This window comes from Saccopteryx bilineata, chromosome 3 (genome assembly GCF_036850765.1).
Source record: "Saccopteryx bilineata isolate mSacBil1 chromosome 3, mSacBil1_pri_phased_curated, whole genome shotgun sequence".
NCBI lineage: Eukaryota > Metazoa > Chordata > Mammalia > Chiroptera > Emballonuridae > Saccopteryx > Saccopteryx bilineata.
The window spans coordinates 16,240,368-16,258,130 of NC_089492.1; the positions used below are offsets into that span (position 1 = coordinate 16,240,368).

Consider the following 17,763-nt stretch of genomic DNA (forward strand, 5'->3'; position numbering starts at 1 on the left):
AATCATGCCCTTGACACCACCTCATCCCACCACCCCCTCCAGGTCTACAAAGTTCCTCTTAGCTATTGAAAGTCTCTCCTTTTCTGCATCCTCCGTGTCTATAGAGTAATGGAAATAGCTCTCTCAGCTGAGCACAATCCATGGTACATAGTATGTGCTCAATTAATATATGTATATTATTAACTAACATGTCAGATATTAACTATATATATATACACAGATATATATATACACATATGTATATATATATACACACATAATCCTTTCCTCAAGCAGGGAAGCCACATTACACAATTTCAGGGGACACTGTTCTATTTTGTTTTCTGTGAATCACATCCCCTAAAGTTGTACCAATAGTATTGGCCTCAAATATTTTTTTATGTGTAAGTCTTTCTTATTTTTAAAAAATATTTTATTGAGTTTATCGGGGTGACATTGATTAATAAAATTATATAGGTTTCAGGTGTACAATTCTATAGTATGTCACCTGTATATTGTACTGTGTGCTCACCACTCAAAGTCAAGTCTCCTTCCATCATCATTTGTCCCTTTGACCCTCCTCTACCTCCCTCACCCCCTTTCCCTCTTGTAATCACTGTACTGTTGTCTGTGTCTGTGAGATTTTTTCTTCTTATTGAATTTTTTTGGGTGATACTGGTCAACAAAATTATACAGGTTTCAGGTGCACAAGTCTATAGCACATCACCTGTACCATTTTGTGTGTTCACTCCCCCAAGTCAAGTTTGCATCCATCACCATTTATCCCCCATCCCCTCCTCCACCTCCCTCCACACTCCCCCCAGCAATCACCACACTGTTGTCTATGTTTGTGAGTTCATTTTTTATTCTTTTTTTGCTTAAGCCCTCCACAACCCCAGCCACCCTCCTTCACTATCTTTTCTGAAACCATCACAGTATTACTAATCTTTTTTTTTTTTGTATTTTTCTGAATACAAAAGAAGTGGAGAGGCAGACAAACAGACTCCCATATGTGCCCAACCAGGATCCACTTGGCAAGCTCACTAAGGGGCAATGCTCTGCCTATCTGGTGTGTTGCTCCGATGTGACCAGAGCCATTCTAGCACCTGAGGCAGAGGCCATGGAGCCATCCTCAGCACCCAGGCCAATTTTGCTCCAATGGAGCCTTGGCTACGGGAGGGGAAGAGAGAGACAGAGAGAAAGGAGAAGGCGAAGGGTGGAGAAGCAGATAGGCGCTTCTCCTATGTGCCCTGACTGGGAATTGAACCCGGACTTCCACACACTGGGCTGACACTCTACCGCTGAGCCAACCGGCCAGGGCCACTAATCTTTTTTCAAAACGTGGCTCTACAAGGAATGAGTATCCTCTGAAACCAGTTTTAAAGCGTAAGTTAGTTTCCATATAAGAGTTTTTCACTGTAGGAGTTGGACATACTGTGAAAGTTTTCCCTGCAAGGGAGGAAAATAAAATCCAGGCACAGCTATCTTATCGCTTAATTACAGCTCTAAGACTTTTAATCTTATAAAAGAAAACATGTTTGGAGGAATAGAAAAATATTTATAAGAAGTCTGTGTTGATATGTTTTCTTAAAAAAAAAAAAAAAGAATTCCAAAGCCAAATAATCCCAACACTAATCCAATATATGTGAATTGGGAGTTCTTGGCCAACACTGAACTCCAGGCACAGATAAATCAAGTCAATTCCCTACACCGAATCGGTAGAGTTGCCATTTCCAGAGCTTCCAGACTCACGAAAGAAACTAGGACTGTAACCACACAGGATCTTAGCCTAAGTCATTTGCCAAAACATATAAATCCTTCTAGACACTCCTTTCACATGGACTAGAAACCCACATAAATCTAACTTTCAGAGAATTCTTCCTTTAGATACATTCATGGCCATGCTTTGTAGACTGAGTAATTCCACTTGATGGACAGAGACTAAACTGAGTTTTTAAGCCATGAAAGTTTGGTTAGAAAAAGAAAAAGAACCAGGAAAGAATTTAAGGTCATACGCCTAGCTTTCTATAGAGAAAACAATTTCCTTATTTTTGAGCAATGTAGGTCCCTTGTACTCAAGGCAAGCTTTGTTTGAGTAGAGAAGGGAGTCTTCTAGCCAATAGTTTTTTTTAATCTAATGGGTAAGTTATACCAAAGATACCACTGAATGCCAACTGTGTTGTCCTTCATTGGATTGGAACCAAGTGGCTGCCACTCCATATAATTCAGCCTTGAGAGAAACTAGGGAGCGGTCTACATGTCTAAGGCAGCGACCATTTAGGGAAGACCAGTCCCTCTCTCCTTTGCTGAAAATTCAAACCTCCTGTTGTCTTCCTGTTAAAGCTCCAAATACTTAGTCTGAAAAAATATAGATGATTTAAGTGGCTGTTTACCTCTGCAGTATCATTTTTGATAACCTCCCCACTCAGTGTATGTGCACTGTACGCACACACACACACACACACACACACACACACACCCTGCACCGTAATCTCCAGCCACACTGAACTCTACGTGATATTGGGAATGCTTCTCTTCTGTACATCTCCACTCCTTTGCATATGCTATTTTCTCGGCTTGCTATAGCTTTCCTCTCCTCATATACCTTATTAGTTTCTATCTCTTAGTTGATACTCAACCTCCTCTGGGAAGCTTTTCCCAAGTCTGGATGAGTTATCTATTCTTTGTATTCCCATGGGGCTCTGTAAATACCCCCACCATAGCATTATTATAGCTCCTGATTTGCTTGTAGCTCCTCCCATTAAGCTACAAAATCTTTTTGAGAACAAAAACCCCAACCTGGCTCAGTGAAGACATGGAGTAACATTAAACATTGCCTCGGCCTGACCTGTGGTGGCGCAGTGGATAAAGCGTGGACCTGGAAATGCTGAGGTGGCTGGTTCAAAACCCTGGGCTTGCCTGGTTAAGGCACATATGAGAGTTGAGGCTTCCAGCTCCTCCCTCCCTCTCTCTCTCTGTCTCTCTCTTCTCTCTGTCTCTCTCTCTCCTCTCTAAAAAATGAATAAATAAATAAATAATTTAAAAAGGAAAAAAAACCTTAAAAAGAAACGTTGCCTCGTCCCTCTCCTAACCATCCTTATCATTTCCCTGATTACTGTGTACTTCAACAAATTAAAAAACAGTTGACATGCATTAAGCAATCAAGAAGCCTGCAGATCATCGTAATAATTTAAGTTCCTATTCACGTGATTCTTGATTTCCTTTAGGGTTGTGCCTTGAGAATTAGGAAACATTGGCACACCTGCTTCCCCGATATACACAGTTCAGTGAAGACTGTATTCAGGTTATGGGAATGTTGAGAAAGAGGGATTGCTAATTTGGGATGGTTTGACGAAAGTTTCCTGTTTTTGATGAATGTGGTAGAGATTGAAGGTGTCAGTGAAGGGAAATAGAATAGAGAGACTGTAAACAGATGGGAGGAAAAAGAAAAAAAAAACATGACACCTGATTTGATTGGCTTCCCTGCATAGAAACCTACTAGAAGCAAAAGGTGACTTGGTGAGGAATCTACTGTGTTAACAGCCAGCCTTGGGTGAGTCCTTACCCTCTGGCCCGGAGAGCCATCGCGTCCTGGCGCACCAATGCCTCCTGGGATGCCCTACATGGAGCAAGGCCAAGGTAAGTGTCAGATTCATGGAAATGAATTACCCTCTCCCCAGCTTCCCTGAAATGAATCAAGGCCTCCCAACGAACCATCATATGACCCTCAAAGTGGGGCATTAATGTAAATACATACAGACTAACCGTCTTTAACATAGACACCACTTACTGCCAAGATCCCGGCTGACTTCAGAACCACTGTCTTTTTCCTTCCCTTAGCAAAGCTCTAGTCTAGAGCTGAGAGCACTAGACTAGAGAAAAAACAAACCAGAACTCATACCTGTGGACCAGGCAGACCAGTCTCTCCTTTCTCTCCTTTTTCTCCTGGCATTCCCTGAATAGCAAAAAGGACACGGGGTTAAGTTTGCATAGGTCAATTCCTAGTCTTTTCTTTTTCTCCACGAACTGTCCTAATATTTTCAACATGGCATGGCTTTCACACTAACATCCAAACAGAGCATATTTCACTTCTCACATGCGCTTATGTAAGCATTCCTATGAATCTGAACCCTTATATATCAGAATAGTTTAAACACAGAACATACAGTCTGATGTGGCTCAGCCCTTCCCGTAAATATGCAGAGGGGAAGTCTTGAACATTTCAATATGGTTTATAGTTTAGATTTTAAAACCATTATCCATATAGATTTTTGCTTTGCTTTGGCTAGAAATTTATAAGATTGGAAAAGCAAACACAGAAACTGCCAGGTAGAAAGACCTCGACAAATGCTTCGTATTAGTAGTACTGATTGTGCAGCTTGGTGTGTTCGTGCTTTCTAAGACGTGAACAGAGCTCGGGACAAGAAGACTGAGTTCGGGAGACGTGTCATATGCACAGAGAGGTTGTTCAAAAACGGCTAATAAGGATCTGTTTAATTCAAACATTAACAACAGTGTTTGGTTTTATTCTGTAAGTCTGGATCTCTATGACATGTTTAATGATAATCAGTGACTGGAATGAAATTTGTTTTTGGTGGTCCAAACAGCTTTTAAAAAGAAATAAGGCTATAAAAAATACACTGTTTATGATCTAAAACTCACACTAAGTGCACTGCACTTTGATGTTTATCGAGATAAAGATGGTAAATAAAAGACTCTCATGAGTCTATATCCACCATCGCTACAAACACATAATGAATAACTTAAATTTTCATAACATTTGTGAATGGTAAGGATTCAGTCGAACAAGAAAAAAAACATGGCAAGTCCTGTTTTTATTCTATAGATAAGTAGTGCATGGATGTACTTACTCCCTGGCCTTGTATGTGTTTACAAAAGACCCCACCAGGGAACAAAAATGGCTAATGACTGAGCTCTCAATCATTCCTTTCATTTCTCAATTCTTATTTGTAGGCGTTGACAGGAGCCAAGGCTCATAATGAAGGCACAGAAGACATGGAGAAATGATCATCATAAAAACCTATCTGAACGTTTGCATAGAACTCACAGGCATTCCTTGAATGGACAGACCACTTGGTCCTTGAGGTCCAGGGGGACCCTGAGGTCCGGCAGGACCTGTTTCACCCCGAGGGCCATCTGGTCCCTGGAAAGCAAGAGAAGAAAGTCAAGTCAGAGGTAAATTAGACCCTCCGGTACCCAGGAGACATTTCTGCTTAGAGCACTTACAATGTATTTCCTTAAATAATTTTTTCCTTAGCTATGAAATAGTCATGGGATAATAAGACACCGAACCTCAGATGATTCACCTCCAGGCAAAATGTTATCAATAAACCAAAAGAGTAAACACACAGGGGTTGCTGCAACTTTACCTTTTTTTTTTTCTTCCATAAATAAGAGTGCAATGCCTATTATGTGAGTTATAGACCTCCCACACTGTGTAACAAATCCAAGAGATATAAATGCTTTGAGACCACCCTCCTGGCCTGTGAAGAGGTATACCACCCAGCTGAACTACATTCTCTCTGCCTTCACCACTGTCAGTTGTCTACCCTCGGGGCGTTCCTCTGCATTTATTGAAGACTTTGCACCTACACTCTGTTTTCTTGGACATCATAATTCTGTCACCACCCCTGTGTCTCTTCAGTGGCCAATGAATGACCTTCCTGTGCCTCAACACGATTTAATTTCCTTTCTTCCCAGAATCAGACATTCCTCTCAGTTTAACAACTCTAACTTCTACAGTTTGGAACTTGTTGTGGTTTGGCTAAAATGACACATCTCTGTAATATCAGACCCAGAAATCCTACTTATTTTTAGCCTTGTTTCTTTCCCCTTCTCCCATTTTGTGACTCCAATGAAAGCCAATCTTTTATAAATTAAGACCTTCAGCACCTGGGTGTCATCTTACACGGGAGATTGACAAATCCGTTACTTGGGATAGCAGATACAAAGAAAAAGCAAAATGGTGTTTAATGGGGGTTATATAATAAGTGTTAAACATCAGCATTCTGAGCTGAGATGGATTTTGGACTGAGGATGTATTTGTGGGTGAGGTCATTAAGATTGTTGATAGAGTAAAAGAGGAAATGGATAAAGATTAGATGACAACTTGGTAAAAGGGAGAGGAAGAGAAGCCTGGGAGGGGGGCAGGAATCTGAAATGAAAAACCCTAAGCATTAGGGAGAGAATGAAAACAGAGAGGTGGAGTGTTTTAGGAAAGACCATAAAAAGAGAACATTTCAAACACAGAGGTGACAGTCATGTCAAATGCTAGAGAGATCTCCAGTAAGGGAAGAGTTAAACCACAGCCCACGGATTCAGTACAAGGAGGTAACTGGTGACTAACACGAAAGGACTCCTAGAGGAGAAATCATCTGATGGTTAAGAATGATTTGGGTTGCACATAAATGGATTTCCGGACTCTGTGCTCCTGTGTTTGTTGCTTTGTTCACATGACAGAGTACTTTGAAGTTATTTTACAGTGTGGCATGTTTCAGTAGGACATTCCTTTTGATTGCTGAGTAGTATTCCATTGCATGGATAGACAGAAAATTGTTCATTTGCCTATTGGGAGACATTTGAAATGTTTCTCGTGTTTTGCAATTGTGGATAAAGGTACTGTGCCTATTTATGTACCCCCCAGAAGAATGATTTTTGAGGTGACAATGTTGAAGCACTGAGTGAAAGCTATTCTAGCAAGAAACATTGTGTAAGAGAAAGGGAGACAGAGACAGCTAGATTTTTAAAAATATGATGGAGGAGACATGGAGGTGATTTACAAATATTAATTAATATTTATAGTAGTTTAATAATATATTATTTACATATTATTGAAGAATTGAGTAGAAGGGCAAAAGGGAAATCCCATTTTATTCTGTATAGTATGAGATAAAAATGACTGGGAGAGACCAGAGAAAGGGCTGCTTTGAACTTCTGAATTATTAACTATTTACTACAACTGAAATACAAAGCCACAAAGTTTAAAATAATGCAGATGATTGGGGCTTTGCATCTGGAAAGTATAGTTTATCTCTTCTTACACTGCCCACCTTAGTGGACATGCGAGCATCCTTTGTCCAGCAAGACTTTTTCCTAAAGCCACGACATACTGGCATCACCAAAAGCATCGCATAGAAATAACCACATCAGTGGTGGTTTCGTGGGAATGGATTATTAGAGGAAAGAGGTAAATCTTGAGATCATCAAACACCTATGAATTCCTAATATGTCTTCATGATCAGAACCATCATCCAGGGAACGTTGAACAACAGGGTCAGGGTGGTAGAGATAGGAGGGTGCCCGCATCCGCAGGAGCTCATCGGGACTGCCCTCGGGTGACACCAAGGAAGACCCTGTGTATCACTGTCTGAGAAGAAGCTTTCAAACCACTGGCCTTCTTGTAGCATATAAGATATGAAGCCAAGTAGGATACATCATGTCTATGCCCGAGGAAATGGGTCACAATCTCAGGAAACAAGAGGAGATATCTTTTGGTCTGGGTTTTGGGTTGGCTAGTCCCTGAGTAATTAACCTTGGACTCCCTTCGTTTCCTACTCCCCGCCTACATTCTCTTCTACCTTGCTTCACTTGTTTCCATATCTATAGTAAAAAGCCTTGCAATGCTCTCTACTTCAAGGATACACACTATGCAAATTTAATAAGTAACCATATGAGGCAGTAAGTCAAGCAAGATGGATGGAGGGCAGATCACGTGGAGTAACATGGTGAAAATGAGACGGGGAGTCAAATTACAAGGGGCCTTGAATCCCACACCAAGGAGGGTGAAATGTATTCTCAAGGCAAACTGCCAAATGCCAGAGAGAAGATGGTGACGCCTGGACTCAGTTAGTGGCTGGGCTTCTGCAATCCATCCGGGTGCTTTCATGCAAAGTAGGAAATCACGGGCCCTGACCTAGCTTTGCGCTCCTTGGTTCTCTTGGTTGGTGCCTTTGTGCAGTGTACAGCCCGAACCATCACACCTGGTGGCCTTGGGCAGTAAGAAGAGAAAGTAGAGTTGTGTGTTTGCTTATACACAGCTGGGAGAGAGAAAGAGGAACTCACAGCCTGAGCAGCTACTGGGAGGGACTGCGGCCTAGGTGTGATTCAGTGCTCCCCCAGAGAGACACGTTTGTTGTAGATAAAGAAAGAAAAGATTACAAGACAGAGGACGATGCCACTCAGAACACCAACACTCCCTTTCTGACCCAGACACCGTTCTTTTCGCTAAGTTATTAAATATTCTTATTAATAAAAAGACTCAAGTCTGAGAATAAGGGGAAAAGACTGAGACACAACTTTGATAAAAATGTAAGGACCTTTAAATTGCACAGGGTAAATAGTACTGAACTCCAAAATTATTATTGCTAGTTACGAGGAAGAGAAGAGAGAGCCGGAGAGAGGTACTGAGATACTGACATTGACAACGTTACCTTTGGACCCTGTTCACCTCGTTGGCCCTTGGGTCCTCTGAGTCCTGGACCACCCTGACAAACAGATGGTAAGTATTAGCACAGAGACACAACTTAAAGACATTTACTTTATCCATTTTCCTTAATAATATGGATTATGTAATTCTTATTTTGTATCAAGGCCAACACGTTATGTAATGATACATGTTCATCATGATTAACTGGAAATCTGCCACCCAGACCCAGCTTCCCTGCTAATGATTTCATAGTCTGAGCAGACTTTCTACGCCAAATCTTTTTGTTTGTTTTTGTTTTTTTTTATTGATTTTTATTTATTGTGTTTACATACATTCAAGTGTCCCACTGAATACATCCCCTCTACCCCCATGTTCCCCTCAACATTCTCCTTGCCCCCCTCCACCCCAAGTCCTTCCCCCTTCCGTCCAGGATTTGCTTTTCTGCTCTCTATAACACTGTGTTTTGTCTATATAATTTCACCAATCTCTTTCCCTTCTCTGATCCCATCCTCTCATCCCCTTTCTGCTTTCCCTCAGGTCCCTTTGATCCCACCTCTGCCTCTATTCCGTTCCTCAGTTCACATTGTTTATTGGATTCCTCAAATGAATGAGGTCATATGATATTTTTCTTTCTCTGCCTGGCTTATTTCACTTAACATAATGGTTTCCAGGTCCATCCATATTGTTGCAAAAGGTAAGATTTCCTTTTTTTTAATGGCCCCATAGTATTCCATTGTGTATATGTACCACAGCTTTTTAATCCACTCATCCACTGGCAGACACTTGAGCTATTTCCAGATCTTGGCTATTGTAAACAATGCTACCATAAACATGGGGGTACATAGGCCAATAGGCATATGAAAAAATGCTCAACTTCACTAATCATTAGAGAAACACAAATTAAAACCACATTGAGATACCACCTCACACCTGTCAGAATGGTTCTCATTAACAAAACAACACAGAATAAGTGCTGGCGAGGGTGTGGAAAAAAGGGAACCCTCCTGCACTGCTGGTGGGAATGCAGACTGGTGCAGCCACTGTGGAAAACAGTATGGAGATTCCTCAAAAAGTTAAAAATGGAACTGCCTTTTGACCCAGCCATCCCACTTTTAGGAATATATCCAAAGAATACCAAAGCACTGATTCAAAAGAAGAAATGTATGCCAAATCTTTTTAAACTTTAAAAAATTATGGGATTAAAAGAAATAATTTAGTGATGTCAGACTTCTATTCCTAATGGATGCAAATAATAAAATATACCACTAATCTAAAGTTGTATGTCTTATACCTTAACTTTGAGATTCAGTTATTTAATTAAATTGTAAAAAGCATGTGAGAATAGTAAAAATTCAATTTTCTTCATTTATACCATACAAAGCTAATTCGATTAGTCTTTTGTAACTTGTTATTTGTATTTCCCCTCAAGATTTTTGCCATATTAATGCACCAGCTGCATTATTATTTAACAGCATTTTTCTTTACATAGGTACATGTACACATAAATGTATGCCTACTTATTTTTTGCAAGCATATGTTCCTTGTAAATATGTATGTTAATATATATGTGTACATATATAAAACCTTTGATTATTTTTGTTTGACTCACTATTTCACTTAATTTTAAAAGCAAAAATTATGGCACAATGGTAAATGGATAAAGTATCACTTGTTAAAATAGAAGAGGCCCTGGCCAGTTGGCTCGGTGGTACAGCGTTGGCCCAGTGTGTGGAAGTCCCGTGTTTGATTCCTAGCCAGGGCACACAGGAGAAGTGCTCATCTGCTTTTCCACCCTCCCCCCCTCTCCTTTATCTTTATCTCTCTCTTCCCCTCCCACAGCTGAGGCTTCATTGGAACAAGTTGGTCCAGTCATTGAGGATGGTTCCATGGCTTCCGCCTCAGGTGCTAGAATGGCTCCGGCCTCATCAGAGCAATGCTCCAGATGGGCAGAGCATCTCCCCTTAGTGGGCTTGCTGGGTGGGTCCTAGTCAGGTGCATGTGGGAGTCTGTCTCTCTGCCTCCCTGCTTCTCACTTCAGAAAAATAGAAAATAAAATAAAAAAGAATAGAAGTTAACCTTAAAGATATACTATAAATAATGTTATTTAATTTAGCTAGATGTTGTTCCTATTGAAGTGTTTGAGTCACAGGTTTGCTGTTTGTTAAAAGATAATAAGTATTAGAATGTCATGTGGGCACCAGACTGAGAATATCACTTTCACCTGTGCAGAAGGATTAGAAGACAAGCACTCCCTTGTTTACTGTAGTATTTCTTATAGTAGCCAAGATCTGGAAATAGTCCAAGTGTCAGTCAGTGGACAAGTGGATAAAAAAAGCTGTGGTACATATACACAATGGAATACTACATGGCCATGAAAAAGAAGGAAATCTTACCATTTGTGATGGCATGAATGGACCTGGAGATTATTATGCTAAGTGAAATAAGCCAAGCAGAGAAAGACAAATATCATATGATCTCACTTGTATGTGGAATCTAATGAACAAAGTGAACTGAGGAATGGAATAGAGGCAGAGGCGGGGTCACAGAGAACAGAGGGACAGCTGTCAGAGGGAAAGAGGATAAGAGAATGGGATCAGAGAATGTGAAGAGATTAGTGAAATTATATATACATAACGCAGAGATACAGGTAACAGGACAGCAAACCCCAGAGGGAAGGGCAGAGGGAGCCAGGGGGAGGGGAAGAAAGGGAGGGTAACGGGGGACACGGGGGTGGAGGTGAGAGTGTTATATTGAGTGGGACACTTGAATTCATGTTAACACAATAAATTTAAAACATTTAATAAAAGAATAATTATTTTTGAAAAGACCATTGGAAATAGAGTATCTTTCTCACTATATGATTTCAGTTTATTTCCTGCTATGTCCATGACTACTGAAAATCATGTGGGTACCATTGGCTTGCATCACTTGGGAAAAGACTAGATCAGATGATCTTTAAGGTTTCTTCCAGCTTGTGGGGGTTTTTTTGTTTTTTTTTTGTTTGTTTGTTTTTTTTTGTGACAAAGACAGAGAGAGACAGAGAGAGGGATAGATAGGGACAGACAGACAGGAAGGGAGAGATGAGAAGTATCAATTCTTCATTGCAGCACCTTTGTTGTTCATTGATTGCTTTCTCATATGTACCTTGACTTGGGGGCGAGGCTACAGCAGACCGAGTGACCCCTTGCTCAAGCCAGTGACCTTGGGCTCAAGATGATGAGCCTTGCTCAAACCAGATGAGCCCATGCTCAAGCCAGCGACCTTGGAATTTCAAACCTGGGTCCTTCACGTCCCAGTCCAACACTCTATCCACTATGCCACTGCCTGGTCAGGCCAGCTTATTTTTTAACTATTTTAATTCACTTCCCTCCCCCAAAACAGCTGGTTGCTTATCTTCCAGATTTTTTAAATACAATTATAGAATTCATTTTATACACAGATATATATGTATCCTTAGAAATTATTACCTATAGTATTTTTGTGGTATTATTTGATGTATGTAGACTGCATACATGACATCAAACTTTTTATGAGTTTTTTAAACTTAATGTTTTAAAGATTTTCTATAATATAACATTTGGATCTAACTTATTGTTAATGAGTTGCATAGGTGTTGAAACCATGGAGATATATATAATATTAACCATTCTTCCACTATTGGAAATGTAGAAGATTCCCCCACAATTTTTTGCTGTTTAAACAATAATGCAGTTAATATCCTTAAATAGTCCTTAAAGATTAATGTTAATATTTAAGTAAAATTTTTAACATTTAAGACAGCAACAAGTAGAACTACAAAGGAAATTTAACAAATATGCAAATACATTCTCAAATTGTGCTCCAAAGAAACTATGCCATCTGCCAAGAGTGTAAGAGGGTCCTTATTTCTCTGTTAGTATTTGATGGTCAAACTTTACATTTCTACCAACCTGATTGGTAAAAAGAATACCTTATCCTTATTTTAATTTTTGTTTCCCTTAAAGCTACTATGATTGAGCATCTTTTCATAATGTTCGTCCATTTGCATTTTATCTCAATGCAGCTACCTATTTACATACTTGGTTTTCTACTGGGTTGCACATCTTTTTCTCTTTAATGAGCAGAAATCCTTCATATATTTTGATACTACATCTTTAACTGTCTTAGATGATGCAAATATTTTCTCCCGGTATGGCAGATATTGTTGGTCTTTCCTGATTCCTTTCTATTTTATTTCTCCTACTATACAGGTTGAAAAAAGACAGAGATTTGCTTTCCCAGCCTCCTCCGCAACTAGGAATGGGCGTGTTAGCCAGTTTGAGCCAATCTGATCAAGAAGCAACAAGCCAAAAAAAAAAAAAAGCCCAACGGAACAACCTGGGTCCTTAACAGAGTGAGTGAGCAGCCTTGATTCCCTTGGGATCACCCACCTCTCCATCTTTTTTTGAGCAAACAATGCATGTCCAAATGTCCCAACGGGTTACACCACTGTGTTAGTCAAATTTCCTGTTTCCTGTAGCAAGCCCAATGCATCCCAAGTAATATCCCTAGTCTGGCCAACTCTTTAATTTTGTTTGCACATCTTAAATGATTGTGACTAGTTGACTCACAGGTAGTCATGCCAGAGGCACCGTGTCTAAGAGCCAGAGACCATTTCACATTTCTAACTTATTTTCCATCTTTTCCCTGACCCTCACCACTGAGGACATGACAAGTATTCAACAAATACGTGTGGACGTGAAATTCCATCTGTTAATAAGAAAGGGTTAGTCTCGGCAAAGGGAGCACAGTTCCTTCGCCCCTTCTCCCTGCAGCTCTTTATAGTTTCATTGGCACATAATATTACTGTGTGAATTCTTGAATGAGAAGGTAATCACAACTGTGTTAATCATTCAACAGGGCTTATTACACATTGTTTGGAATACTGTTTCCTAAATAGTTTATTATACTTTAAATATTTAAAAATTTCAATAGCTTTTCTCTATTTTACTGCCCCCAGCCCTTACAAGTCAGAGCTCAACCCTCTTGAATTCACTCCTCTGCTGCTTTCTTCTTATTATAAAGTTAGACTCTTAGGTCATATGTAAATATTTTATAACTTGTTCCAGCAGTATTGCAAATAAAAAAAACTTGACAAGCTTCCAGCTAAGAACACTTATTAACGCTGTTTAAAATAAAATAAACATTATTGTAATTAAGAATTGAATCCTTAAGTACCAGAAAGAAAAGGCGACAAAGAAGCAGAGTGGCTGGCATGTGCCCTGAGGCTGCCTGGGGGGTGGGGTGGGAAAGAGGCGGCTGACTGCAGAGCCTGTATTTTATTGCCTACACAAGGCAATGACATTTGAACTTGAGTCTGTGATAGGTGGGGGAAGGGTAGGATATGAAATATGCATTGAAGCTGAAGAACTTGCAATGAGCAGGAATAAAAAAACAGCCCACTAGCAGGTGGATGACCAAGATGTTGTTTTCACTTTAGCTATGGGAGGAGTAGAAACTATCTCCCATAAGAACTCTTACTCAGTAGCTGATTCTTATATCATGCAACCTAGGGACCAGAATTCACACTGCTTGTGAGGATCAAAAAGACTCCCAAGTTATACCTAAGGTGGTTTTTAGTTGGCTGTATACTCAGGAGCTAAGCAGAAGCAGACACAGATATAAATATTTCCTGGAGGAATATGGCTCAAGTACAGGCTCAAAATCATCCCAGAGATAAAGTCTCAAGTAATATGAACTAAAGTATACACCAGGGGCATCACAAAGTACACATGGAAGCAGATGGCATGAGTAAATTCATCAGGAAAACAAACGGCAGAACCAGGACCACTGACACTGCAGATATTGAACCTCTCATATTATCAGATAAAGGACCACAAAGCGAATCTCAAAGAATCAACAAATGTCCAAGAACTGGGACTGTACAGACCATCCCTCATGATAAAGTACAATAATATTAGTATCTCAATAAGAAAGAGATAAAAATTGCACACGTGACTGAACAATGAAAAACCCTTTTAAGTAAATCGTGGCTAAAAGCAGGGATAAACAAAAACATTAAAGATGATAGCTCACAGAAATATTCAATTTGGCTACATTAGAATGAAAATTTCTAGGCAATAGAAATTCCCATAAACAACAACAGAGAATCAACAGAGCAGGAAAAGATATTTGCAAACCGTATTGTTAATAAAGGGCTAGTGTTGAGAATACATAAAACCTCTTACAAGTCAGTGAGGAAAAAACCTGTACAATGAAAACCCAGCAAAGTTTATAAACATATATTTATACGGGGAAAAAAAGTCCGAATGGCTAAGAGACCAGTGAAACACCACTCCACCTCACTAGCAGGGAGGGGTAGTCCTATTTAAAATACCACTGACACTGGGTTTCACAGTCATCAGATAAACAAAGGCGCTCAGATTTGGCAACATCAGAGGGTTTTGGTGAGATGCATGGGAACTTGCTCTCACGCAGAGTTTGGGGAGGAGGATAGTGGGACAACCACCTCGAGAAGCAATCTGGGGTTTCTTCATGAGGTTGAAGAAACACCTTCTTTGTTCTTCAACAAGTCTAAGGGCCGGGGCAAGAGCACTCCCTCATGTTTGCAAAGAGACATACAAAGAGTGTTCACTGCACTAATATTGTCATAGGGACGTACTCCACAGTTTACATAACGGAATACCTTACAGCTGGAACGACGTGCAGACTAAACAGTGTGGCTAGCCTTGATAAAGTTCAAAGACATGCTTTTGGGGTAAAACAAAGAAGAAGAAAGCAATCTGCACACAGTTTGGAAATAAATCTTTGTTTTCAATTCCCAGATTAAACTAAAAACAACCCTTTACATTTGATTCAAGTTTTATAATGCCAACAATCCTTATATACACATTATCTTGCAAATTCTTCACAACAGCAGTTAAATAAGTGGTTGTCACTTTACAGGGAAGGAAATGGAGGTCACAGTAGAGCAACGACCTGCCTGATCTTATGAATTAAATGTAGTGCTTCAACTACTGCCCCACATTTGTTCTTTGGGATACAGAGACCTTTAAAAAAAAATATTTGTCTTCCACATTCATAACTTTAAAGAAGATTCTATATGCCAAAGATAAAGGAGAAATTCCTGGGATATATTTCAGATGAATTCAGCGAGTTCTCATATTTATTTATTTATTTTGTTTGGTTCAGGAAATGCAGTCCACAAATAAAGAAAAATTACGTTGGTGGTGGAGCTGATTTGAAGTGAAGTTTCACGCTGCATGCCAACTGTCCATGTGGGTTACATGCTGCGCCCGTGCGGACTGGGCCGGGCCACCTCTGGGAAGCCAACACACAAAGGCTGGCTGGTTGTTAGAATATTCCTCCTGTGAGATCCGGGCTTCTTTTTTGCTAGCGCCCCCCTCCCCCGGGTTTCTCTGTCTTTTGTGCTGATAGAGCTGTCAGTTCCTAACCAGAGACCAGCTACATCACACATATCTCAGAGAAATGCCGATAATCCCAGTCTAGCAGGTTAGACATAAATGAACAGTCAAACATATTACAAAAGATTTATCATGGTAAATTCAAAGACCCCGGTAGTGCAATTTTATATATTTCATACTTGACAAAATATGTTTTGTTTTTCTCTCTCCTTCCCTTCCTTCCTCCCTTCTTCTCTCCATTTTTTCTTTCCTCTTCCCCTCCCCCCACCCTTTTCTCCCTTTCTCTTTCTCTGTAGAATGTCCCAGGCAGTGATGGAGAACTTCTTGCTCAGATGAGATGCTTTCCTGAGAAATTCAAAACCCTCTTTTCATATATACATGTGAACAGCGAATGGGCAAAAAGGAGGTATGCAAATCTCACAAGAGCGAGTAGAGGGCCCATATTGGCAGCACATCCTGAGAGTAAACCACAGCGTTGAAAGAGAAGACTCTGAACACTCAGCAGCCTGCGAGCTTGTCTTGCACAGTCGTCAAGAGCATCACCTCTAGGAGTCACAAGACCTGGCTTGGAAGAGCTGCTCCTCCAAGCTGTGCTCTGTAGGCAAGTTATTTAACGTCTCTGTGCTTTGGTTTGCTCACAGGATTAAGTGTTTAGCACAGTGGAGAGCACATGTTAGACACACAACATGGGATAGCTATAAGTATTATTAAAAACAATTGAAGCCCAACGAGGCGAGACTCACCGGTGGGCCTGCTGGTCCCAGAGCACCTGTGTGGGTTTCAGAGCAGGAGCAGGAGCGTGGAAGGTCTGGGCAGATCTCCTCGTTCCTCTGCGCAGAAGAGAAGCAGCATAACCGGTAACAGGCTATTTTACCCAAATTGTTTTATGAACTCGAAGAAGAAACTCTGATTTAAGACACTTTAATGTGAGCATTAGTCTAGAAATGTAGGGAATATTCTCTCCTGACCACAAAAATCTTTAAAGAACAACGAATGGGCGTCTGGTGAGTCATTGATAATCATTGTTATTAAAGGAGGTTGTTAAAACCAGTTTGGGATTCCAAGGAAAGAAAGAAATGCAGAACTGGATGGAAAGAAAGAAAGAAAAAAAGGAAGGAAGGAAGGAAGGAAGGAAGGAAGGAAGGAAGGAAGGGAGGGAGGGAGGGAGGGAGGGAGGGAGGGAGGAAGAAAGAAAGGAAGAAAGGGAGAAAGGGAGAAAGGGAGAAAGGGAGAAAGGAAGAAAGGAAGAAAGGAAGAAAGAAAGAAAGAAAGAAAGAAAGAAAGAAAGAAAGAAAGAAAGAAGGAAAGAAAACCCAAACCTGCTTACTACTGTACTTAATTCAGATGCAGCAGTAATAGTCTACAAACTAAAGGTCTTGCAAACTTTCTGTGAGTTACAATATTTTTTCCTTTTCAAAGAATAAAAGAAGATTGTGGGAATTGTCAACTAAAACAATTGCATCTATACTAAAACACACAAAACAAAATTAAAACAGTACCTAAACACATCATCAATTCCCTGTAACAGTTTTAACTACTGCTCACTTTCTGTGGCTGGGGAAAAAAATGATCACAGCATCAACCTAAAGGTTTGAAAGAGGAGTCATATTTCTTCTCTTGGAGAATTGTATCGCCATGTGACATTACAAGGAACATTATGAATGTCAGGCTGAATATATCTGATGAGTTCCTGGGGTGTAGAGAAGACAGAGCACCTGCGAACAGTGATTGAATGACTGTGAACATCCGCTTGGAATAGCAGCCAAAAAGAAGTCTACACTGGGATCAGAAACTATACAACTTCATAGAGTTCATCAGTCAGTCCCTTTCGGAGAGAGAAAATGAGCTTCATTATTTAAGACTTTGGGAAAAAGCAAAGCTAGTACTGAATAGAGCCCAGATGATAATTAAATGTTCAAACTGAAAATAATCTCA

General features: G+C 40.2%; 1 protein-coding gene across 3 annotated transcripts in view; it reads right to left on the reverse strand.

Moving 5' to 3' along the window:
- The window catches only part of COL14A1 (collagen type XIV alpha 1 chain), a 210,668-nt gene that overhangs the window by 50,022 nt on the left and 142,883 nt on the right, over nucleotides 1–17,763 (reverse strand). For all 3 annotated transcript variants that reach the window (XM_066265751.1, XM_066265750.1, XM_066265752.1), the window contains exons 36-40: nucleotides 16,572–16,658; nucleotides 8,430–8,483; nucleotides 5,048–5,143; nucleotides 3,881–3,934; nucleotides 3,545–3,598 (exon numbers count right to left, since the gene is read on the reverse strand). In XM_066265751.1, coding sequence (XP_066121848.1) covers nucleotides 3,545–3,598; nucleotides 3,881–3,934; nucleotides 5,048–5,143; nucleotides 8,430–8,483; nucleotides 16,572–16,658 — 345 coding nt within the window. The remainder of the gene's footprint in view (nucleotides 1–3,544; nucleotides 3,599–3,880; nucleotides 3,935–5,047; nucleotides 5,144–8,429; nucleotides 8,484–16,571; nucleotides 16,659–17,763) is intronic.